Source organism: Quercus suber, unplaced genomic scaffold, assembly GCF_002906115.3.
Source record: "Quercus suber isolate HL8 unplaced genomic scaffold, Cork oak 2.0 scaffold_511, whole genome shotgun sequence".
Classification (NCBI taxonomy): Eukaryota; Viridiplantae; Streptophyta; class Magnoliopsida; order Fagales; family Fagaceae; genus Quercus; species Quercus suber.
The window spans coordinates 301,073-327,191 of NW_027069960.1; the positions used below are offsets into that span (position 1 = coordinate 301,073).

At 35.2% G+C, this 26,119-nt stretch overlaps 1 protein-coding gene and 1 long non-coding RNA gene across 7 annotated transcripts; both read right to left on the reverse strand.

The window, feature by feature from the left end:
* Positions 1–13,479: 13,479 nt before the first annotated feature.
* Positions 13,480–14,498, reverse strand: LOC112021673 (F-box/kelch-repeat protein At3g06240). The gene is made up of 2 exons (XM_024054224.1): positions 14,350–14,498; positions 13,480–14,251 (listed from the first exon to the last, which is right to left on the reverse strand). Exons 1-2 carry the CDS (start codon positions 14,496–14,498, stop codon positions 13,480–13,482), a joined length of 921 nt encoding a protein of 306 aa, XP_023909992.1.
* A 1,100-nt stretch (positions 14,499–15,598) lies between these two features.
* Positions 15,599–25,096, reverse strand: LOC136063325 (uncharacterized). Of its 6 annotated transcripts, XR_010625006.1 has the most exons (6): positions 23,846–25,096; positions 23,630–23,705; positions 22,964–23,057; positions 22,785–22,851; positions 16,941–17,046; positions 15,599–16,348 (listed from the first exon to the last, which is right to left on the reverse strand). It is a non-coding gene; the product is annotated as an uncharacterized LOC136063325 (long non-coding RNA). The 6 variants fall into 6 exon arrangements; XR_010625003.1 differs by having other exon boundaries at positions 22,964–23,954; positions 24,137–25,096; XR_010625005.1 differs by having other exon boundaries at positions 22,964–23,705.
* Positions 25,097–26,119: the final 1,023 nt, after the last annotated feature.

Consider the following 26,119-nt stretch of genomic DNA (forward strand, 5'->3'; position numbering starts at 1 on the left):
AACACCTTAATTGAGAATCAAAACTTTCTCAAAATTTTTTTTTTTGAGAATCACAATAATTTCAGTTTAATAAAAATATGAGTAATTCTACATTTACAATATTTTTCACATAATTTCACTGCAAATTTTATGTGATAAGGTGTTACTAATTATAATTTGGAACCAATATTGATATCATTTTTTAACCTGCCAATAATAGGTTGTCGCGTAAGATTTGGTTGTGAAAATATTGTAGGCGTAGTATTATTTCAAAAATACTTATGACCCCTCAAACATAACCCTTAACCCCTTAAACAACAAAAAAAAAAAAAAAAAAACAAAACACCTTAAATAACAATAATAAAAATTTAGCTCAAATAACTCAAACAAGAGTAGATTGGATAACAACAAGTGAAAAAATTATTCAAAAAAATCATATTCAAAAATAAAAATTTTTAATCATTCAAATTCGTAACTCATTCAACTCATTGCATAAAAATAATTTATAATTTAATTTTTTTCCTTAAAAAAGAAACCAAAAGAAGTTTTGTGGTCATGAGTTTTCCTTAGCAGTGTCGGCAATTATACTCTTTTTGGCTTTGCAATCACAATAATTTTATTTTCTTTAACGACTCAACTTACAGTTGAAGCAAATATCATTCATCTCTCTCTCTCATCATTTCAATTCTCTCTTACTTTATTACTCTTGTACAAACGAAGGGCCAGGAGTGTATATTGGGTTGTGGGCCTTGTTCAAGGACATTTACCAATTCGAGGACAGGTAGGCTTTAACGGAAAGGTACCAATCGGTGAGTTATGGGAGGATTCTAGCCCAAAAGGTTTGGTAAGGTTGTCCGAGGAGAAAGGCCTCTTCGACTAGGTAGAGCGGGGTCAAAAGGTTTGGTCTGCCATCAGGAGCTACGCTCTGGATGATTCCACTAATAAAGATAAAAATCAGGAGGCAATAGGATAGAGAGAAGTTAAGAAATATCTAAGAGAAAACTGCTACCATTGCATTAAAGGCTCTGCAGCTAACTCTTTAGCTGCATTAATGTGGAGGTAATACCTGAACAGTGATATTCAACCTTATAGCTATCCCCAAAGACTTCAAGAAGGCGTTGATGGGACAAGAATAAAAGTCAGCAGCTTGATCTACACGTGAAGGGTTGAGATGAAGCAAACAGGGCAATATAAACAAGAAAGACCCCAATTATAGGGTGGTATCTGAGAATCCGTAAGAAAAGGTTTTAGCACTAAAAATTAGAATTGTAATCAAGCTTAAGATAAATATATTCAATAACTACTCTCCTCGGACTTTGCTGAGGAAGACTTTCCTTGCACAAAACATGTTTGTCTTTGTTTTCTTATCATCTTTAATCCATTGTGAGTGTTGTCCAAGCCATTGAAGCCTACTTGTCAATCCACTCTCTACAAATTCATTGTATTGGGCTCTTTGAGCTTTAATCATTTTCTCTTTTGGGCTTAGGATCCAAAACTCGCCCTTATAACTCCCATTTCAGCATTCTCAATTTCCACATTATCTCTTATTAGTATTTATTTTATTTTATTTTTCTCTTTGTTAGTAGAAATAAGTTGTAATACTTCATTTATTTGTGTATATATATATATATATCTGTGTGACAATAGATTCAAGTTATCTCTTTATTAGATTTTATATGATTTAATTTTCTTAGTGACTACTCTTAAACAAAAATTCTTTGAGCCACCATTGGTTCCCACTGGGGGTGCTTAAAAAAAATTATAATTTTAGTGCCCAAAAAACTATTTTAACATACCATTTTACAATTTACCCTACATTTATTTATTTATTTCATTTTACTATCATGCACCATTGGAGTAATGGTCACTCCACAAGTACAGGTTCTTGTGGAGATGGAGCAGCAAGTATTGGGGTCAAAGGTTGTTCAAGTCTCTAGGAGGAATACTTAATTCAGGCTGGAATATTTATTTTTTATTTTTTATAAGTATCTCAGATTAAAAATATATATCTCTTAAATTTTCATTAAGGCCATTAAAATAATACAAATCAACTAATAAAGAAGATAGATAAATGATTACAAATTAAGTAGCACCTTACTCCATCAAGTGTTAAAAAAATTTGCAAATATTTTGTAAGTAACACACTGGATGGAGGCCTCTTTTTGGTGTTTCATGTCCAAAATATCATCTAGTGTGTTTTAGCACTCAAATGCGAATGCTCTTATATTAAAAGTTTATAATTTTTCATCTAATTTTATTTAGAACACAAATCAATATTGAGGTCAATACCAAATAAGCTTACATGTTCAAGTTTTGTTCATTTTCCTGCCAAATAAGCTTTAACTTGTTCACAAAATGCTTGATTAACTTACGAAATGTTTACAGACCTAATTAATCTAATCTCAAATATATATAATGTAAATATATTTTAAATATTTATTACATATAAGCATATAACATTATATATTTTAATGAACAAAGTTTAGCTACAAAATTGGTTTTAGCTTAACGCTAAAATTTGACTTAATAAAATAAACTTTATTATATATTTTGAAAATTTAACCATTGAATTGCATGTTTTTTACACTCTTAATATCCATATCAAATTTTATGTCAATCGGATATTATTTACTATATTATCTATAAGTTTATATTTTTATGAGTAATTTTTAACTACAAAAACTTGCAATTTAAACAATTTATTGATGACATAACTGTTAATCTTCAATTTTTTAGAAATTTTATAAGTGTGGAGTATATAAGAAGAAGATATAATTCAATAGTAGATTTGTTAAAATTCACCTCTAATAAAAAGATATTGAGTAAGATTGTAATTTTAAGCTATAATTAATTTTGTAGTTAAATTTTGTCATATTTTAATAGAACCTCATACTTGCGAGTTTGGCACAAACACATTTTTATATTTAATATTTGAGTTAAGATTATATTTAATAATCAAGATTAAAGTTTTTTTTTTGAGAAACAATAATTGAGATTAAACTTAAACTTAAACTTAAGTTTGGCTCATTTTTCTTTTATTTGATTTTTTCCGAATCAAGCTGGTAATGTATGGTCTTACCAGAAATTAGGTTTTTTTTTTTTTTTTTTTTTTTTTTTTTTTGCTAAACCAGAAATTAGCTTAGACAAATGACAATAGTTAATAGTGCTGATAATATATATATATATATATACACTAATTTTGTTCTCTTAATTCTTACTTATTATTTAGACAAGAAAAATGGGATCACTTGAAGTTGAAGGTTATATGCATACATATACATGCCCTAATGCTTTACTTTTGTTTCTCTGATACCGAAACATCGAACAAAAAATGGGAAGCGAGGAAGAGAGAGTTCTAGAGAACCAGCTGGAGATTCAATTGCAAGAGCAAAGAGACTCACTTGTTGCTATCAAAGAAGCCCTAGCCTCTGACCCCGCCAATCCCGAGCTTCTCACTGTATGTAAATCAAAACGCCTTCGTTTTGTTTTCACACAATATTCGAGTAATTGGTTTTCCATTTATTCTACTAATTGCTTATGAAATAAAATAATATTGCATTTGTATTAGAAAAAAATAGGTTCAAATAATCAATCGCGCAAATTCCTTAGTCAATAAAATGAATTGTGTAATAGTTTATGGTACAAAGTACACGACAATAAGGCATTTAATCAAAACTGTTAGCCTCTGCTGTACATTATTATGCTAGCTAGTGCTTAAGAATTCATAAGGAGATCTGGATAATGCTGTACTTTAAGATGTATTTGGTGCATATGAATTAGTCTATGTGAATGGAATATCATTTNAAAATCAAGTGCTTAATCATTTCGGTACATGTTGAAACCAAATTGCATATCATCTAGAAATACTAACATAATAATGATGTAGCCACAAAAGGAGTTTAACATAAACAACTACAACTAGGCAAGGAGAAGCTTAACACAATTGGGCAGCGCATCCATGTTCCCAAAACACAAACACACCCACTATGTTGGTGAGCTTCTTCATCACAATGCAAGAATGACAGTCAAAACAAAGTGCTTAATCATTTCTGCAAACACAATAAAACCAACTGCAAATCATCCATAGTTACTAATATAAAAATGGTGTGGTCACAGAATGAGTCTTAACATAAACTTTTTTTGATAGATAATATGAGTTTTATTAATGAAAAAGGACAATGTGTTTACGATTGTAAACACACTGCCCTTGAAACAGATACAATCAAATCATAGGGAAAGACTAATAGAAATAAGGAAATCAGACAAGGAGCTACAATGCGTAAGCCCCCAAATACGAGACCACTCAAACAAAGTCCTAGCAAGCAAGGTCTTCAACTTATCTATAGAACTCTCAGTGTCCTCAAAAGTTTGGGCATTTCGTTCCTTCCAAACTAACCACATAAGGCATGCTGGTACCAAATTCCAAACCTTCGAAGAGTAAGTTCCCAACCAATTCCTCCATGCAAAAAGAAGAGAAACAATAGTGTCCGGCATCACCCACTGAACCCCAAACATAATAAGGACCTCACTCCACAAAGCAGATGCAAACTTACAATGGATCAAAAGGTGATCCACCGTCTCCTCATCACACCTACATAAACAACACCAGTTAACAAGGGGCAATTTCTTCTTAACAAGGTTATCAATTGTGAGAATCCCACCCCTAGCAGCAGTCCATAAAAAGAAAGATACCCTTTTAGGTACCTTTACACACCAAATACTCTGCCAAGGGAAAGAAACATAAGGGGCTTTCAATAAAGCAATATAAAAGGATCGCAAATTAAAGACACCACTACGATTCAACTGCCAATACAAGATATCCTCCCCCTCCCCACTAGGAATCCTGGCAAAGACATACTCATAGAAAGAATAAAATCTCCTCAATTCCCATTCATTAAAATTGCGTCGGAAATGGAAATTCCAACTCCTACCTCTCCCGTCTGGTGCATAATTTATCATGTCATAAATCAGAGCTTCCTGAACCACAGCACATGCAAACAATTCCGGGTATAATTCTTTCAAAGGAGTAGGACCACTCCAAGGGTCGTGCCAAAACCGAATACGATTGCCCTCTCCCGCTACATACACCACGTGACTGAAAAAATTGTCTGCACCTTTCCTGATATTCTTCCATAACCCACAACCATGAGTCCCTCTCACGACTCTAGTGCACCAACCTCCACTAACCTCTCCATATTTGGTGGCTATTACCTGATGCCATAAATGAGTAGCTTCCGTCCCAAATCGCCAAAGCCACTTCCCAAGTAGAGCTTGGTTAAAAAGTCCAATCTTCCAAATCCCCAAACCCCCTATCTGTACCGGCTAAACAACCTTATCCCAAGCCATAAGCGGATATCTGAAAACATCATTAGAACTCCCCCACAAGAAATTCCTCTGAATCCTCTCTAGTCTGTCTGCTATGTGTTGCGGAATTGTAAACAGCAATAGATAATAAGTTGGGAGACTCGACAAAGTACTCTTTAATAAAGTAAGCCTACCTCCTTTTGACAGATACAACCTCTTCCAACCAGCAAGCTTCTTCTCCGCCCTCTCTAAAACAGGATTCCATATGGAGGCATCCTTAAAATGAGCCCCAAGAGGCATTCCCAAATAAGACATTGGCAAACGCCTAACCTTACAACATAGAATGCGAGCCAAAGCACCCAAATTCCCAACCTCACCAACGGGCACAATTTCACTCTTAGCAACATTTACTTTTAAGCCTGTAATAACTTTAAAAAAGATCAACACCATCCTTATATATAATAATTGTTCCCTAGATGCATCACAGAAAAGAATAGTATCATCAGCAAACAAAAGATGAGAAATATGCAAACCTCCTCTTGCATTGGGGCTTGCCTAAAACCCCCTAAGAAAGTCACCCTCTTCTGTCCTCCTCAATAACCTGCTCAACACCTTCATCACCAACAAGAACAAAAGAGGAGATAAAGGATCTCCTTGATGAAGACCACGTGAGCTACCAAAAAAGCCAACCAAGGACCCATTAATAAGCATTGAGAAACGAACTGTAGAGATACAAGCCTTCATCCACCTCCCCCATTTCTCCCTAAAACCCATCCTCTCCAGTAAGTAAAACAAAGCATTCCAATTTACATGATCATAAGCCTTCTCTATATCCAACTTAATGATCACACCCGGAACACCACTCTTCAATCTACTATCCAAACATTCATTTGCTATAAGAACAGAGTCCAGAATTTGTCTTCCCCCTACAAAGGCATTCTGAGAGTTGGATATAAGCTTATCCAAAACACTTCGAAGCCTAGAAGCCAACACTTTTGACAAAAGTTTGTACAAACTTCCCACAAGGCTAATGGGCCGAAAATCTTTAATATTGATAGCATTAATCTTCTTAGGTATCAAACAAAGAAAAGTAGCATTCAAAGATTTCTCAAAGATGCATTGGCTATGAAAGTCTGCAAAAAAAGCCATAACATCCTCTTCTATCACACCCCAACACTTTTGGAAGAAAGCTATGGTAAAGCCATCAGGACCAGGAGCCTTATCACCCTCAGCCTCTTGAAGAGCAGCAATGATCTCCTCCCTATCAAACTCCCTTTCAAGAGAAAGCCTATCAAACTCATCCAAACTGGCAAAATCTAACCCATCAACAGTGGGCCTCCAATCCTCAGGTTCCTGATAAAGATTCTTATAAAACCCCACCACCTGATCCTGAACATCTGATTCAGCTTCATACATAATGTCATCAACCTCCACGCCCCTCATGGTATTGGCTCGTCTATGAGAATTAGCAAGCCTGTGAAAAAACCTAGTGTTATTGTCCCCCTCCTTTAAGAACAAAGCCCTTGATTTCTGCCTCCAAGAAATCTCCTCCAAAGAAGCTAAAGATTCGATCTCCGCCTTAATCTCAATTTTTCTTGCTTTATCTGCCATAGTCAGCACTTGCAGACCCTCTCTCAAATCCAGATCCAACAACTAAGACAACAAACATTTTTTTCTAAAATACACATCCCCAAAAACATGTTTATTCCAATGCTTCAAGTCTTTTTTAAGAGCCTTGAATTTACATGCAAGAACATAACTAGGGAATCCCACAAACTGATAACTGTTCCACCAACCCCTAATTGGTCCACAAAACCCTCCACTTTTAGCCACATATTCTCAAATTTAAAGGGACTTTTCCCCCTTGCCATGCCTCCTGCCTCCACTAGAATAGGACAATGATCAGAAACCACCTGAGGGAGAGGCCTTTGAATTACATCCAAGAAGTGTTCCTCCCAATCGGCTAAAACCAAAACTCTATCTATGCGAGACATAGCAGTGTTCACTGAATCTCTAAACCACGTAAACTCACCCCCGACCAAAGGAAGATCAACCAAAAAATTTCTCTCGATAAAGTCTAAAAACTTGAACATGGCTGGACTAAACGAATTACACCCAAGACGCTCTGCCGGGTATCTAATAATGTTGAAATCACCCAAAACACACCACGCTGAACTCCATCTCACTCTCACACTATCAAGTTCAGCCCAAAAAGCATCCCTCAAACCAGCATCATTTGGACCATAAACACCCGTGCAAATCCAAACAAAACCATCTGCCACCCCTTTCAACAAGACCGAAACAAAAAAGCTACCCACCACACAATCAATTTTCTCGAACACCCTTGTGTCCCAGACCACAAGAATACCACCCGTTGTGTGAATGGCATCTAAAGCCACTCAATCCACAAAAGAGCTACCCCAAAGACTTTTCACAACAGCAGAACTGGTACGGTCCAGTTTGGTTTCCTGGAAACACACAACCTCACACTTCCATTCTTTAAGTAAGTTCTTCACAGTATCCCTCTTATGAGGATTGTTAAATCCTCTCACATTCCAAGATAGAAGTCTCAAATTCATGGACAACCATCAGAGCCCAACCCACTGAATTTCACAATCTCCCTGTTTCGTTTTCCAGCTTGACCATCATAATTAACTGTAGAAATTAAATTCCATAATTCCCTCATACCTTTTATGGAGGAAGAAGCAAGGCGTCGAAGACTGCTTGCCGCTGCTTGTATCTCCCACACTTTCTCAAGTCGTTGAAAAAATTCAACACACTGCCTCTCACAGGAATCTATGGGGAAGCCCACCCACTTACCGAAGCCCTTGACTTTCTTACTTACCCAAGCCGAAGGTTCCAAATTATCCTCTACAGATATGTCGACTGGGTCAACTTCCTCAGTCATTAACACCAAACCCCCATTAGGATCCCATTGAGCCAAAGGTTCAAATTCCATCAATTGCCTCTCCTCCTCATCCCTATCCGACTCCATGGGATTGACCCAATTCAACAACCTCGTCTCTTCATCGAAAGAATTCGAAGCCATCTCCGAAATAGGAGAAAACCTATTTTGTTCTAGTAAAGGCTGATGGCAAGACACCTCGGCCCTCTTTACTGGTACCGTCGGACTCTCTGCCACAACATTAGTGAGTCTGGGATGATCACCGGAGCTCGACACAGGCGAAACCACCACAGCTCCACTTATCGGACACCCCATCGTTGGATCGCCAGCACCTGAGACAACAGAAGTAGCCCCCACCTCGGCGCCGCTACTTGAACAACCTGTCGGATCAGAATCCTCCTGCGCCGCCCTATCAGGTTCGCCGGAAATTAAAGAAGCCCCTCCCATCTCGCCGGAAACACCCATCTGAACAGAACCCATCTGCACCGCTGTGTCAGAACCTCCATCGGAGATTGGAATCTCCACTTCCATCATGCCAAAACCTATGTTTGACTTCTCGGCACTAACTTGTAAGCCCGATCCCTCTCCACACTCACACAATAGTGACAAGCCTTGTAATTTCAGGTGGGTTATGTCACCAATATGGTCCACTTGGGCCTGTTTAATAGGCCCACCATTTGCTTGCTTAACATTCCCAAATTCAGTATGTGTGATATCATCTTTAACAGACTTGGGCTGAACAAAATTGGCCCACTTCACCATACGTTGGCTCCTTCCCTCAAAATCAACAAATATGTTTAAAGAAAAATGGGCTTTAGTCCACTTCAAAGTAGACACACGCATTGGCCTTCCAGATACAAGATGAGTTGAGATGTTTGTTTTTGGAATAAAATCAAATCCCCCAAATCCCTCCTTTTGGTTCAACGTGCCAGCTGGTTTAGGAAATTGCTTCTCCAAATCTAAATCACTACCTAATTTCACGTGACCATTAATGTCTTTCCAAACTTGGTTCCTTGGATTACCGGTGGGTTTTGCAAACCTACCACCGCCGGCATCCACCTCCTTCCCCGGCCTAGAAACCTGTTTTCCAAAGAAAAAATCACACAACTGCCTTTCAAGAAAAGCCCAGCCACCCTTATGAAAACCTTCTAGAACACGCAAACAACCACGTCAAGCCCCATTATGATACTTAGATATTTCCACAAAACAGCCACCCTTATTCAACCTACTAGAGCACTCCAAAATTTTATAATACTCATGAAACCGTTTGAAAAAATGTTGCTTACTAAAATCCCAACTACGTAACTCAATCAAGCATGCAATGATCCAGTCCAAGCCCGATCTACCAACCCGGATAGAACCATGGTACCTTCCCCGTCTTTCTGTAATGGAATAAGAATCCTTACATCCTCCATCAAAAGCCAAGAACAATGCGAAAAAAAGCAGAGTTCCCCCGTTCCCCATGTGAAGGTGAAGGCTTGGAATGTGAAGAAGGTGGCGGCTTAGGAGGATTAGGGTTCGGAGGGGGTAAGGATGGTTGGGTCGGCGTGAGATGGGGTATGTATTGACCAAACTGACTAGGCCAATAACAAGGCTGTTGGAAAGAGATTTGAGGAGGAGGGAAGAAATAGGGAAGGTTGGGGAAGTTAACAAAAGGTGGATTGGCTTGTGCATGTATAAGAGGTGGAGGTGGAGGTAGTTGTAGTGGTCTAGAGGAGAGGTTGGGTGGAGGGGGGAGGCTGGGAGCACTCAATACCATAACTTAAAGCTGGTCTTAAAGAAATCTTTTTAAAAACTTTCTTAACATAAACAACTATGATTCATTTGCATAATAAACTAATTCCATACTAAGAAACAAAACACCATCAAAAAGCTTTGTTCAATCTTTTCTTTTTCTAAGTTAAAGTCTGTTACTGCAGCTCATCACCAACCATGATTGCACAAGGTCTTGCAAGAAATTAAGACACATAAGTGCATTCTTGTTTGTGATTTAACACTAGAAGTAGATAAATTAACACCAATTAGTGAGGTAACATATAGAAAAAACCTAAACCAACCTACACTACTATTTATGGTTTTCCGGAATGTACATATTAAGAAGTACTCCAAGCCATTACCACATGAAGATGTGCACCAAGGATGGGGACCAGGGTAAATGAACTAAGCATATAACCACGCCAACAATTACATAATAATAAGATATCAGATATATCGTTGCTACAAAAAGAATTATGAACCTAAGATTGCTGTGTTTGTCAGCATATTTTCAAATTTCAATTACAGAAAAACAAAAGGCTAAAAAGATGCTTAATACCTATTAACTCCAATAATTTTCCCTTTCAAAATTGAGGCAAAAATGCTTGCTGCACTGCCTATTGCTGCCTTGAACCAGGAAAAGTTATATAGTTAAGAAACAACCTAACTGAGGGAAAGTAAAAGAAACTAGATGCAAAAGTTAGCATCCTCCATAACAAGAAAAATTTATGCAAACATCACAAATTGAACAACAATTTCTTGCAAACAACAAAAAATATCACAAATCTCATGGATTGCTTTGTTCATCAGCATGTTCGCAAAACTGTGGCTGACCCAATCAATAACTCAACTAGAACTTGCAAACAAATCTAGTAACCTAGTCAGGAAGCTATACCACCCATCCCTAAGTAACACAATCCTATCTTACTCCCTCCCCAAAATTGATGGGAGCCAAAATAGGCTTGTTTGGCATCACTCCAGCTTGGGTGAATACTAGGTCAAAAAAACCTACTACCTGCTCCATCTAGCCAATAGGCATAATGACCCAAATGAGGCCAGGGTCAATGATACACCTAATGAGGTATAGTCCAACATCTGGAAAGTAAACTGCCAGTTAAAACCCTTACCTTCATTTGGGAAAAAATTCATGACAGCCTGCCAGTCAGAATGAATCTCAAACATAGAGGTATTTTGCCAAGAGGAGAATGAAACCACATCTCACATATTTCTAGCTGGTCCCTTGGCAAGGGCTGTCTAGTTGGGATCAGATTTGTCCCTTAGAAAATCAGAGTTAGGACAGACTTCAGTAATACACTGGTTAACAAGGTGCGTGCGGCCTTCTTGCAAGTGATCTTCACCACCCTATAGATAATCTGGCTTCACAAAAATCTGGTCATCCATGAGGAAAACACCCTAATCCAATTGAAGTGGTGCTCACATCCAGAACTCTCATTTGCAGATACCATGATGCATACAACAACAGCAACCGGCCTAAAACTAAGGAAAGACATGATGCATCCACCACAGAGTTTGTTAAGGAGTGGCAACTAAATATCAAAGCTGCAGGAGAAAGGCACAAGAAGAATAAAAGGGGAGGACACACATTTAAAGCCAGAAATATATCAGAGACCAGAATCTTTGAGGGATGCAACAATTCCAAAGCTGATTCCATAATGTTGGCACATTAGGAACCTATCTTAGTAGTAGTGCTCATGGCAAAGGAGTTAGGATACTGGTGACTAGTAGGGCTCACCAATAGCAAGAACACAGAGAATGCGTGCAAGAATAAAGTTAAATCCTAGTGGAGGACCAAATTCCTTTAGCAGACCTGAACTATCCATGACAGGGCCAAATAACCTACCAAGCCACCTGTGCATTTTGGCTGGGTTAACCCAACTATATTGTAACATCGCTGTTTGTTGCTTGCTATGTGTTTTGATCTCCTGAGCAATAGTGCTTAACTAGTGCTTTGAGCAGTTTTCTTAACATACCTATCAAAACAAAAAAGTATGATACCTTGGACTCTTAATTTGGATTATCTATATTTGATTATGAATTTGGATTGTGAATTTTACAGGGGAAAATGTATATTCATAATGTTAAGACAGGAGGGAATAGAAGGCTTTATGAACATGGTGGAACAAAAGATGATTGTTGCTTGCTAAGTGTTTTTATCCCATAAGCAATAGTGCTCTGAACTAGTGCTTTGAGCTGTTTTCTTAATATACCTATCAAAATAAGAGAGTATGATACCTTGGACTCTTAATTTGGATTATCTATATTTGAGTATGAATTTGGATTGTGAATTGTACAGGGAAAAAAATGTGTATTTATAATGTTAGGAAAGAATGGAATAGAAGGCTTTATGAAAATGATGGTACAAAAGATGATTGTGGCTTCAGCATCAGCGCCCCCCCCCCTCCCCCCCCCAACAAACAAAAAATAAAAATAAAAATAAACGATTAAAGTTGGTATTGAACATTGTGCAGCTGGCTAGCCAAAGATCATTCCTTCTGCATTAAATAGACTCTTACATCAGAATTGGGGTTTTAATTTAGCTTTTATGGATCAAGTTCCATTCTTCTATTTCTTAGCAAGTATGGTAGTTTGAAGTTGATGTCTTCGATTTACATAGTTCTTTCTTTATTGCATCCACTGGTGAGAAAATATTAACTTACTCACAAGATATTAAGAGAGGGAAAGAAAAACAATAAAATGAAATGGAGTCAACAAAACAATACATCTAAGCCTAAGTACTTTATTGGGACCGAAAACATAATGCAAAACATGCTAAGGAAGGAAAGATAACATAGTAGTTCCAAAAGAGGAGTATAAACAGGTCATTTTCAATTCTTATTCTTTAACCACCCAAAGCAAGCAATATCGGCAGGTGAGCTGTTTTTTCAAGGAACGTGGCTTTATGAGAATGTTTTTAGTAAGAAGATATACAAGAGAATTATTTAGCGTAAACATTTACTAGTTGACAGAATGAGTAACTTTAAAATAATAACATAAGGAGAGCATGAAAGAACATGTAGTATGAATGTGAAAACATATAATTAACAAGGTCACTACTTACCACAAAATTGGCAACAAAGAAAAATTTGAGCACATCTCTCTATACTTATTAGTGGCAGGAAATATGAACTTTGCTAGATAAATAAGATTTCTCAAATTTGACAGCCACCAGTGACCATTTTTTAATATAAGTAATAAATGATTATATTAAAGACAATTTGAACTGAGTATAAACAATTTTTTTATAGACGCTGCATACTCAAACATCACCTCAATATAACCAAATGCTACCATTACATTAATAAGCTATTTATCTTAAAGATAAAGCAACTTAATTAAGGTAATAAATCAATAATAATAAATTTTATAGAACAATGCAATATCAAACATTATATACTCCTATCTAATGTTTTATCAATGCCAAGTATATATAAAGAACAAAATTAAAAAACAATATTCCATAAAAAATAAATAAATAAATAAAAATCATGAAATGAAATGCATCATACCTATATTTGTTAGTATGCAACCACACCATTGGCAGCTTTGTCGAGCAAAATGAGACTCTCAACGTAAGCACCAACAAAATTATACTTATATCCAATAATCCCAAGATCCTTAGTCTCTTTGGTCTCAAGATCCTGCGACACGAGGTGTCCTGCACCCATTTCCCACACAATCTTGCCACTCCTTGTGAAACCTACTGCCCTCCGTATATAGTCTCTTGAAAGGAAGCCATCTTGACTGGTCATAGTTAAACTTAAAGCTTTGGTCCACGAGGAAACAATACCATACTGTTTCATCACCCATATATTGAGACAGTGACTATTATAGTCCTGGTGAAAGAAAGCAATGGAGTTCCCATATGTGGAAATAGGAGAGCAAAGCCGCATTCTTTCACGGGTATAAGCTGGAAGTTCTGGCAGCTGCATTTTGCGAAAGACCTCATCCCCCAAATCAAACACCAATACAAAATGGTGAAATGAGAAATCATCAGCCCTGGTGAAAACACGCCAATGCAGAGCCCCATTGACAAATGCCTGTGGTGCACGACCATCAATAACACATCTGGGAACCAGACTAGCCTTAACCATTCTCCATTTATCAGTGGAGAGTGAATAAACCTCGACCTTGGGTCGATCCTTTCGAAGGTGAAGTGCATCCACTAAGGTGACAACCCTGACCAGTTTATAGTCATTAGTTTTGGGATCAAATCCAAAACCAAGAGAAGCGTCGAACCCACCATGTGTGGAAAAGGTGACATTAGGATCAGGAAGTCGGAGAATCTTCCTAACACAAGGGTTCCACAGATAAAATATGTCAGTGTATGTGAATAAATCATCAGAAAGGCAGAGCAGACCGTCACAAATACCGACCACACGGAATACTGGGCAATGGAACTCAAGGTCTGGACCGTGGAAAGGGAATCTAATCTTCTGTGTTGTTGCTGTTCAGTGAAATCATCATCATCATCATCAGGTACAGACAATGATGGATTTGATAGGTAGGCAATGGAAAATATGGGTAAGAATCTCATCAGTTAAAAATCCCCATCTCTTCTCATGGTCTGACATTGCTGCTTAGCTTAGCTTTGTGAACGAGAGATGAAGAAGGCTAGGGTTTAGGCCCAGGGATGAAGGTTGTTTTATAGGATCAGACAATGTTTGGATCTATTTATATATTAGAGGAAAACAATGTTTGGACTTTGTATATATTTTATTATGTGTCATTAAAAGGATATTTTAACAATGAAATATTTAAAGGATCAGACATTTCCTATTCTTTATGTGTCATTGACATTAATAATCTGTTTTAGACTTTAAAAGGTCTCTTATTACTGTAAAAGATCCTCCCTTTGTTTTTCTCAACAAAAAACAAAAAGGGTTCGCCCTTTGTCATCCTCATGGACTTCATAAAACTCATGTTTAAAAACCTCTCTTGCACCAGCAAAAATAAAAATAAAAACCTCTCTTGCATGGACTTCAAATGATAGCCTATTGCCCTATAGGTAGTAGTTAAAAAATATTAAAAATAAAATCCTCTCTTGTATGGTTTTAAAATATATATACATAGAGGGAAACACCATTTTGGTAGCAATCCAATCCATCCAAATTATTTTTAATTTGTAGTCACTTTGGTCCTTCCCATCAAATCACAATTTTTCTTGCACTTTCTTGGCAATCAAATACAAAACCACAAATCAAATTTACCAATTAAAAAAAAAAAAACAAACAAATTTGTGGTTAAAGACCAATTTTCAATTATAGTAGACACTAGTATCACCTCAGAAACTAAAACAAATCCACAGTTGGACCCAAAATGACTGCAAATTGAAAATAACATAATTCAATTTATTTGCTACTAAAATAGAGTGACTAAATTAACAACTACTAAAACGTAGGGACTAAATTGACATTGACCCCAAAAATATACGGCCCCAAAATGATGTTTTGTGCTCGCTTGGGGATGATAACTTGGATTTAGGTTGTCAACTTTATTGCTGGACATATGAAAGTGAACCTCTGGCTAATGTATGAAATTACTTAATCAACCATTTCAATTGATAGTTCATCCATGTTTAAACGTTTGAATATGCAAGTTTAAAAAGTTTAATTAGTGTTAAACAATTATTTGGAGTGTTCATGCCTTCACGGAACTTCTTCTTCTTCTTTTTTATAGAGGAAATGACAGTAGATTTTATTTATTAAAATCACGTTATACAATGAGGAAGAGAAAAAATGGGCATTCTTCTAACCAAACTATAGCCTCCTCATCCTCTTTTGCAGCACTAGCCACAACTAAGGCAGCACGATTCTATCGTAGAGGTATACTATTACCACCAAAAGAAATAAAAGAAAAGCTATCTCTAATTAAACTAATGTCCTCAATAATGCAGGCAGCTTCTAAACAGCAGGCTCTGTCCAAATTCAAGAGGTCCACAAGCTCAGCAAAGTTACATTCCACCATCACTTTAAAAGCTGGTATTTTGACAGAACAAAAGCGCCAATCTCATCACCGAAGCTGCTGTGCAGACTGGATTTAAATTTTTCTGCCGACAATGACATGATGCCGCTAAAACTTAACCTTTATTGTTCCTTATGAGAAAACCAAACCCCACAGAGTTGCTCTTCCTAGATTGAGAAATTGCCAGGTTGAGTTTATGGATTGAATCAGAAGCAGGGGGCTGCCACTTTGCTGTCTGAAGCTCAGCAACCCAAGTCTGCCTGTGCTGCACCTCCACAAACTCTAATCGATAAGTATCAGCTCAAGCCCACAAATCCTAGGATGAAGGAATTTTGTTCTCAAAAATCAGCTTGTTCCTGCAGTTCCAAATCAGCTTGTTCCTGCCTTCAAGGTACTTTAATGGGACATCTATGCATTAAAGTCCTGTGACATATACAATAAAATTTGTATTATCTATAAATAATAAATTGTGGTGGGATAAATTTAAATTGCAGCATGTCTATTTTTATTTTTATTTTGCTAATGGGGATAGTAATCAACACCATTGGTCATGATTGCTCATCAATTCCATTAGGTTTTCTTTCTTAAACTTGTAATCATTCCACGATATAAAAAATAAAACTCACATGTTATTTACAACAGACGTCATGACATGAAAATAAGATTAGATATATGTAATATGCAACTATCTTTCCCTCTTTTTCTTCCCACCTTTAACTTTCTATCATCAATTCATCATAGATGTATTCTATAGATACCTATAAACCCATTAAACAAGCATAATTGCTATCTAATTGAATGACTAAGGAGATATCCTTTGTCCCCAAAATACACAGGTGAGCATCTTCATTACAATACAAGTATTGTAGACAAAAGGTGCTTAATAATTTATGTAAACACACTGAAACCATATTGCAAATTGTCCAGAAATACGAACATACCAATGATGTAGCCATAAAAGGAGTTTAACATAAACAACTACAATCCATTTTGACATAATAAACTAATTCCTTACTAAGAAGTTAAACACCATCAAAAAGCTTTGTTGAATCTTTTCTTTTGCTAAGTTAAAAGTCTGTTACTTATTCACAACTCATCATTGACCATGATTGCACAAAGTCCTGCAAGAAATTAAGAACTATAAGTGCATTATTGAATAATAACTAAAAGTAGATAAAATAGCACTACTTAAGATGTGTTTGGATACCGCTTATTTTGCTAAAAACTAAAAACTGAAAACACTGTAATAAAATAATTTTTAAATGTGTGAATAGTGTCGTGAAACTCATTTTTAATGAAAGTTTTGGTGAAAAAAGAGGTTTGTGGGTCCTGTGAACAGTACATGAGACCCACAAACCTGACAGGAACGCGCTTCTTTACAAATGAACATGCACACTACGGGGGATGGGGGACCAAGGTAAATGATCTAAAGTATAATACAATGCCAGCAATTATATAATAAGAAGATATTTTACTACTTAACAAAGGGAAATTGATTCTTAAAAAAAAAAAAACAGAGAGAAAAAAAAAAAAAGGCAATTCTAAAGAGACTACACAGTGTTCCAAAAGAAAATATGAAAGTAGAGATATCATGGTAAGACAAAGAACACAAATACAATATGACATCAACTATGTTTTACAACCAAAACTAATATTTGAAAGTAAAGCCAAAGCCACCAATCAACCACAAAATACTACTAAGAGTAAAAGTTCGTATCATCCATCAACATGCTCTAAAGCATTTGCAAACTTATGGTCATTGGGGGTATGTGATCCTGCAACGCCTTAACCTGCAAAGGTTTATGCATAATTCAAGAATAAGATTGGTCTTAGCCAACCATAAGATAAATATACATTGTGATTTCAAGCTCAACTGTAACTCTGATTTAGCTAAATGCTATTTTTGACATGCAACTAAACGCTAATCACGAACATAGTGATTTGAAAACCTAAAAAGTCAATTTTTTACAAGTACATAATCATGGATGCATTTAGCTAGACACATATTGCCTGTGGTGCATTGGTAAGAGATCTTATATGGTATGCTTAGTCTATTTCCAAGTATTGTTATATAGCTTGTTGGATATCAGGAACAAGCTCCTCACTAGAGATAGATAACGATAATAAGGGTATCACTTGTCTTATGGTTGTGATATCATTTCAAAGGCTACTAGATTTATTTCAAACATGAAGCTAAAAGAGGTTATCATAAAATTGCCAGCAAAGAAAAATTTGAGCACACCTATCTATACATTGTAAATCATAAGTTGCAGGAAACATGAACTTCAAAACTTGGTTTGATAAATAAGCTTGCTCAATATTGATAACCAAGACTGGCCACTTTTTTATTATATAAGTAATAAATGAATATACTGAAAAAAATTTGAAATGAGAACAAACAATTCGAAGAATACATGCTATGTAGTCAAATATTGCCTTAATATAACCGACACAAACGACAACCTAGATATACTAATTATCTTAAAGACAAAGCCACTTAAAAAATTAATCAATTAGCAATAATAAAAATTTAATTGAACGTTTTCATATCAAATAGTCTATGCTCATTTCTAATGTATGATATGATCAATGCCAAGTATATATAAAGAACAAAATGAAAATCCAAATATATATATATATATATGAAATGCATCTAACCTATTTTCCACAGTAGTAAGTGTTGTTAAAAGCACGCTTTAAGCGTGCTTAAGCTCAAAGCTCGAAGCCCCAAGGCTCCAGCGCTTTTTGCCTCAAAAGCTAAGCTCATTCAAAGAAGCACGCTTTAGGCGCACTTTTTTGCGCTTTTTCAAAAAGCTCAAAGTGCGCTTTTTGGAGCTTTTTTATATTTTTCAAAAAAAAAAAAAAACCAAAAACTGAATTAAAGCTATAGGATCTTGACATTATTGATATAAACCATTGATTTTGTATATTTTTAGTGTAAATTACTTATCAAAAATAAATATTTTGAGTATAACTTGTCCTAAAACCCAACCCACAACCTCCCAGATCTTCTCTATTTTTATTTTTTCTCCTTGAAACAGTAACCCACCTAGCTCCTTGGTACCAATTACCATGTTGCAATGTCCTCATATTCTTAGCTCATTCATGAAAAAAAAAAAAAAAAACATATGATATAATATATGTGGTAATTGTTTAGTTACTTTAGTGGTTGATTTTGAACATAGCAAACTAATTCTTCCAGAGTTATAGTCATCAAGGGATTAAATTATTAACTAATATTACTAATTAGTCATAGGGCATTATAGATATAGGAGATTTAAGAAACGATATACATGGAAGTACTGATATCTAACTTATCCAAAAAAATAAAATGACTTGACTTGCACTTTTTGTGTTAAAATTGCAAAAGTAGGGCATATCTAAATGTTACATGAATTATATAAAAAGTTTTATTTCAATTTATATGATAATTTGATCATTTGATTGTTGCATTTCTAATTATTAATAATTTTTAAATTTTTTAAATTATTTTTTAAAAATGTGCGCTTCACTTCAATTAGGCGCGTGCTTGCACTTTGCGCCTAGGCTCCAGGAGGCCTTTGCGCTTAAGTGCGCCCCTCACTTTTACCACTTTTACCAACACTGCACAGTACGTACTTGCACCATTGGCAGCTTTATTTATTTATTTTTATTAGTAAGTTACACATGGACCTAATGAGTCTTAAACCCATTACCTCACCCTCCATCTAGCACTTATAAGGGGAGGAAGTGCCAGTTGAGCTAGAGCTCATTGGCTACCAACGCCCTCACCATTTAGGTTCAGTAAAAGCTGAATTTCTACAAGAAAGGATACCTTTTCAACCCCAAGAGTTAGACGGCTTTAACTGACACTAAATATGCTCTCCTCTTACGGAACTTAGCCATTAACACCTTAGACAACAAAAAATTTTAATCAGAAATAACTCCCCAGGACTGCTTTGCTACCAAAGCCTAAATCCATCTTTCTTAGCTGAGCAGCTAAAATTCCAGATTAGTATATGAATTTTCCTGATCCCTACATCATGTCCTCAGAAAAATTCCAAATCCTTTTATCAATATCTTCACAAATTGTATCATGCACTTTAAAGCATGAGAAAGGGTAAACAAACAATGAGCTCATAATAGATTTGATTAAAGTTAATCTACCTGCCTAAGACAACAATTTTGCCTTCCATAACTGTGGCTTTTAAGCTACTTTCAACTACAGTTTTAAAATTTTCTGACCCATATCTAAGTTGGACCCAAATACTAACCAGGTCCATCAGCTTTTTCACCTTAAGAAGATCTAACCCAGGATTTATACTCTGTTCAGGAATGCTAGCACTGAAAAACACCTTAGATTTGTCAAAATTACAATTTGTTAGAAAGGTCACAAACTCACAATACCAAAATTTTCAAAACACTATCTTGCATATATCATTAGTACCTTGAACATCAGTAATGCAATCATTGCAAACAATAGATGAGAAATAGGATCCAGACTTCTTGCAATCGTTACTCCTTTATGATTCCTTGGAACTACCCCTCCAATAAGGCCAGAGACAACTTAAACTGATAAAGGCAAAAGTGGATTCCCTTACCTTAAGCCACATTAAGGCAAAAGAAATTTAACCAAGGAACCATCCAATACAATCAGATAAGAAACTGTACAGATGCATTTCTTAATCAAGTTGATCTAATGAGGACTAAAATTCAATTTTTCCAGCACATCCAAAACGAAGTCCCTGCTAAGTCCATCATAAGCTTTATTCATATCAACTTTAAAGACTACAAACCACGTTTTCGCCCTCCTAGTCTATCTAATCTTTAGATGATCAGAAATCAATAACCCTTTAACAAAACCATGGCTGCAACAAAAACTAGGTAGCAGTCCCCACAGGTTATACAGGCATGACTCATGAGCTTGGAGATCATGACTGAATTCTAACTTTTTAACTGGAGATAAAAAAATGTGTGTAGGAATTCATGAAATCATCCATTTCATACCATATTATACAATCATTGGAAGAATGTAGTATTTTTTTTTTTTGATAAGTAAAGATTTTGTTTTTGGTTTGAAATGAAAATTATGGCGTCGCCGGGTAGTATGACTAAGAGTAACGACATTGTGAATAGAAAATCTTAATCTTCACTGAAAATTTTGGCCTCCACATAGAGAGTGAGTTACAAAAAGCACTAAGATGCAGATTGGAAGTGATAGCACATACAAACATGCACAAATACTCACATTCACAAATCCTACTTAAACTTCCAAATTTCATACTAATGTAAACCAAGTCTTTATAGGGAAAAGAAAAAAGTAAGGGAAAAAAGAAGAAGCAAACTCTGACTATGAAATGAAGGACAAGAAGTCCCTTTATAGTGTTGATGACATATTCATGCATTTTCAACTAGCTACTCAAATGATATTTAGCAAGAGGCACAACTCCACCGATGCTTTTTTACACAAAAACATTGAATCAAAGAACACTAAGAAAAGCATCAAACAGATTCTCAAATTCATGAGTTGAAGATATGTATATTTAGCTAAGGGTAATTTTCACCATTCTATTACCTAAAGAAGCACCATTGTTTAGTTGTTGGATGCCTGAATGATTAAGTGCCTTTTCCCAACAAAATCCATGAATTTCGCTTTCACTACTTTCGTTATCACGCACCAAAAATGGTTCCTTAGAGCACACTACAGTGCAAATGGCTCAAATGAATAAAGTGGTGTAAAGCTTAATTAACCTGAGACTTCATCCCATGTGGAGATTTATATAACAATAGAGTGGAATCACAAAAGTTAAAGGTATAGGGGTAATATCATCCAATCATTCATTGCATCTTCTCTACAACAAAATAAAATGGTTCCATTTTGATTCAAACCTCATAAACATTGAAATTTCTATTAGGGGCTGGCAAGATGAAATAGAAGTTATGTTATCAATATCAACTTCTAATAAAAAGAACAAAACCCTCAGGTACTTTATCAAATATATAGCATGAATGTAACAAAAATCAAAATTTATGGGAGGGAGAAGGGGGGTGGCTTTTTAGAGAATATATACACATCTTGTGTAGCAAATACTTATTTGACATTCAAGTAGACATTTAAAGAATAAAAATGACAAAAGAAAATAAAAGGCAGAAAATAACTTGATTTTACCAAGAAGAAATGAGACATAGATCTAATTTGGATTCAGGAAATGGGAATATAAAAATAACATGTTTTAGAACATGCAAAACAAACATTAATGAGAGAAACTCTTTTATTTGAGAAACAAAATAAATTAGTAGTGGAAGAGACCAATGAGTAGGAAAAGGGAGTGGAACAATGACATCACAGTTATGTGCAATGTATAGTTGATAGAAAGAATATGGGGAAAGTGACTGCATTGAAGTCCAAAAGACCAAACTGAAATCTCTTAATCTTCTGCATTTATCTGATCACTGAAGGGAGATCGCAAATCGTTATTTTGAAAGGAGATGAACAATGTATCTGTAGCTTAGGCAATGTATCTGGGCTTGGGCTTTGTATGAAATATGGTCTTTGAGTCAAAAAGTTTGGCTAATTTAAAACGTCAACCCAGTTTTTAGTGAACAAAGAAGTTAATATGGAAGGCTAAATGCAAAATTAGAGCACCATAATGTAGAACCTTATGCTCTAGCACATGAGGTTTCTGCTTTTTTCTATATATATATATTGATTGATTGGTTGATAATTCCCTAGAACATCACTAAAGCAGAAGATCCACAAGACAACATCCCTATGCTATTGCCTCTACTTTTTAAACTAAAATGAACACTTCAAACAACCTAAAAGGAAAAAAGAAATAGCAAAGCCAAAACTTTAGATTAACAGAAACTTAGATTTTACCATTCTGGGCATTACATGATTCAACCTTCCTTGATAGCTATTTCTTTTTGGTCTCTAAGAGTTGAACCTGAAACACAAAAATTGTTTCATCATTGAATTTAATATCATAACCATATAAAAACAACTATAAAATTGACAAAAAAAAGATACAATCGCACAGCATAAGAAATTTCAATCACCTGTTTTTTTAACTCATAAAGGATCTAAACCTTGATTATTGTAGGACATTTCTCAAGGTCAAGAGTTGCATTGTCTTGCACTTTCTGCCTAAATCTAGAAGTTCTCAATAGTAAAACCAAAAATTAGATGACAGTAAATAGCAAAAAACAGTAATTATAGGAGCAACATGATTGATAAAAAAGTGTGGGCCAATTTTGTCCCTATACATTTAATTGTGTCATTTTTGTCCTTCAAGTTTTAAAATCAAAGTCCCTCAACTATTAATTGTGTCAATTTCATCCTTCAACTTTCAAAATCAAAATCAATTGTATCCTTAAATGTTGACTTGATTTTGTAAGTTGAGAAACAAATTTGACACAATTAAATGTGTTGGGATGAAATTAGAACCACCCCCATTGCCAGATGACCAAAAGTGTAGTTTGTTTTGCCAAACAAAATGATGCTTTGAATTTTGGAAAGGTTTAGCATTGAAGGAATTCAAGTTTGAATGCTACTATATTTGTGGTTTATTTTCACAATGTAGAAAATAAGTAAGAAAAAATGGTCAAGGGGAATTAAAGATAAGCATAACCTTTTTTCCCCCTATGAATGAATGAATTTTCAAACTGAACAAATTATACAAACAGAGCAAGCAGCAAACTAAATAGCAACTGAAAAAAACTTACAAATAATCAAACTAAAACGTAGGCCTTAATCACTCTTCTAATCAAAAGTAGGATAGCCTCCTCTGGCCTTACATTGCTGCTACAAACAAGAGCATTTCTTTGAATCCAAATATAAGAAACCACCAAAGACCAAGCAAGTTTGCATATGGTGCTTTCAAAACTTTTACACTTCAACCTATCCATTGCCCACAGAACCATTTAATGCAAGCTATATACCTGGGATTTTATTAAACATCATCACTTAACTTGTTCCAATAGTCTCTTTGAGAGAGGATACTAAGAACAAGTGGTCCTACTCTCAAGGCAGCTACTCTCAAGGCAGCTCCTGCAGAAGACACACAAAATATCACCATGATGGCCCCATTTAAATGGCCTATCTTGAGTGGAAAGTTAAATCACTTTCTACCACTTCCTTTCAGGAGATATAGTTCTTATTTACTCCTAAGCTTATTTACAATAGAACTACAATGTTATGTCGTTTCTTCTAAATATGATCAATCTCAATACCTTCTACTCCCAACATGGCTCAATGCATTATTTATTCTTTAAGTAGAAGGGAAAATAGAATTGCACCTATATGAAATCAAATATTAAAGGATATTAAACAATTACATACCAACTATTGCTAAAAGGGAAGAAGAGTCAATATCTACTAATAATAGTAATTAATAAATAAATAAATGAAATCAGGAAATCTTTCTCTATAACAGACAACAGTGATACTATCTTTACCTTCACCCCACATTTATACATCAAAATCTCAAGATGAAAAAAAAAAAAGGTAAGAAAAGTTATCAAGTCTATACCTTCAATTTGACTTACAGCTCACCTAACTTGTATATATAACTGCAATATCATCTTGAAACTTCATTAAAGTTGAACTCGAGGTTTATTTTTTGGTTAAAAAGTAATACTATTCAGATTCAACATACATAACAAATGTATACAGTATTTTATAAACAATACAGACAAAGCCTAGTAGCTTGATTTACATATGAATGAGGCTTTAAATTTATAGAAAGAGAAGAAAGTGGCAAAGGCACGCAAAGATGTAACTAAAGAAGGCAGCCTAGCTGGGAATCAAGGTTGTTTTCAGATGGAGGCATATTTCTTTGAAGTTTGATTAATATGTTCTAATTGTCTTTGATGATGGATACAGACTGGAGTCGGAATCATCTTTGACAAAGGTAAGGATGAACCCAAATCATATGCATCATTAAATCCCAAGCCTAGTCAACCTATAGGTAAGAATACTCACCAGACTAATGATCACTATCTAAACCTAAAATGTAAAAAGAAATAACAAAGCTAAACCTTTAGACTAATTAGACCTTTCAATATTTTACCACGCTGAGCATTACATGATCCAACATGCCTGGATAGATCTAAATCATTTTGGTCTCTAAGAGTTGAACTTGAAACACCTAAATTTGTTTATCATTAAATTTAATATCTCAATAGTAAGATACATTAAATAAAAATATTGAAAAAAAACCGCCAGTGTGTGAGTTACCCGGCATATATGCCGGGTATACCATACACTGGCTCCTAATTTAGACTTTACTCTTTTTTTCTTTTTCTTTTTTTATTCAGTAGACTTTACTTTTTAGAGCACAGCAGGGACAGACTTTTATTATTATTATTATTATTATTACGCACGGCATGGACTAGACCTCTTTATTAGAGCCGGAAAAGAAACAGGAATCAGAATTCATGGCATTGCTTTCACATCCGGTTTTCAAACTTTATAGAGCAATACGCAAGTTGGATTAAAAGAAAAAGATTTAGGATTTATTTAAATCCTGTTTATTGTTGAAAATTAAAACTTTATTATTGAAAATATGGGACATTCTGGCCTTTTACCCTTAATTTTAAAAAAATTTAGCAACATGTCCTTGTTTTGAAACTATATAGGTTCGTGCCCCTGTTCGATACTCGATTACCATAAAATCGAGTTTCAACTGTGAAACTTGATTGGTTTAAAATCGAGTTATGCCCGATCAAACTCAAAAAAAAAAAAAAAAAAAAAATTTGCATAGAACTCGAGCTCTAGGAACTCGAGTTTCATGTAAATTTTTATAAGATACAAAGTTCAGGGGTCCTATAGTGGAGTTTTTTAATCCTATTGTGACGTTTTTAAGTCCTATGGTGGCGTTTTTCTGGGAAAATTTTTTTATAAGTCAGAATACCAAGTTTAGTGGCCTATAGCGGCTTTTTTAATACCTATAGTAGCGTTTTTCTAGAAATTTTTTTTATAACTCTGAACACTAGGTTCAGTGGCCCTATAGCGGCGTTTTTTAATACCTATAGTAGCGTTTTTCTGGAAAAAATTTTTTTATAAGTCTGAAAACCAGGTTCAGTGGCCCTATAGTGACGTTTTTTAATACCTATAGTAGCGTTTTTCTGGAAAAAATTTTTTTATAAGTCTGAATACCACGTTCAGTGGCCTATAGCAGCGTTTTTATACCTATAGTGGCGTTTTTAGGCCCT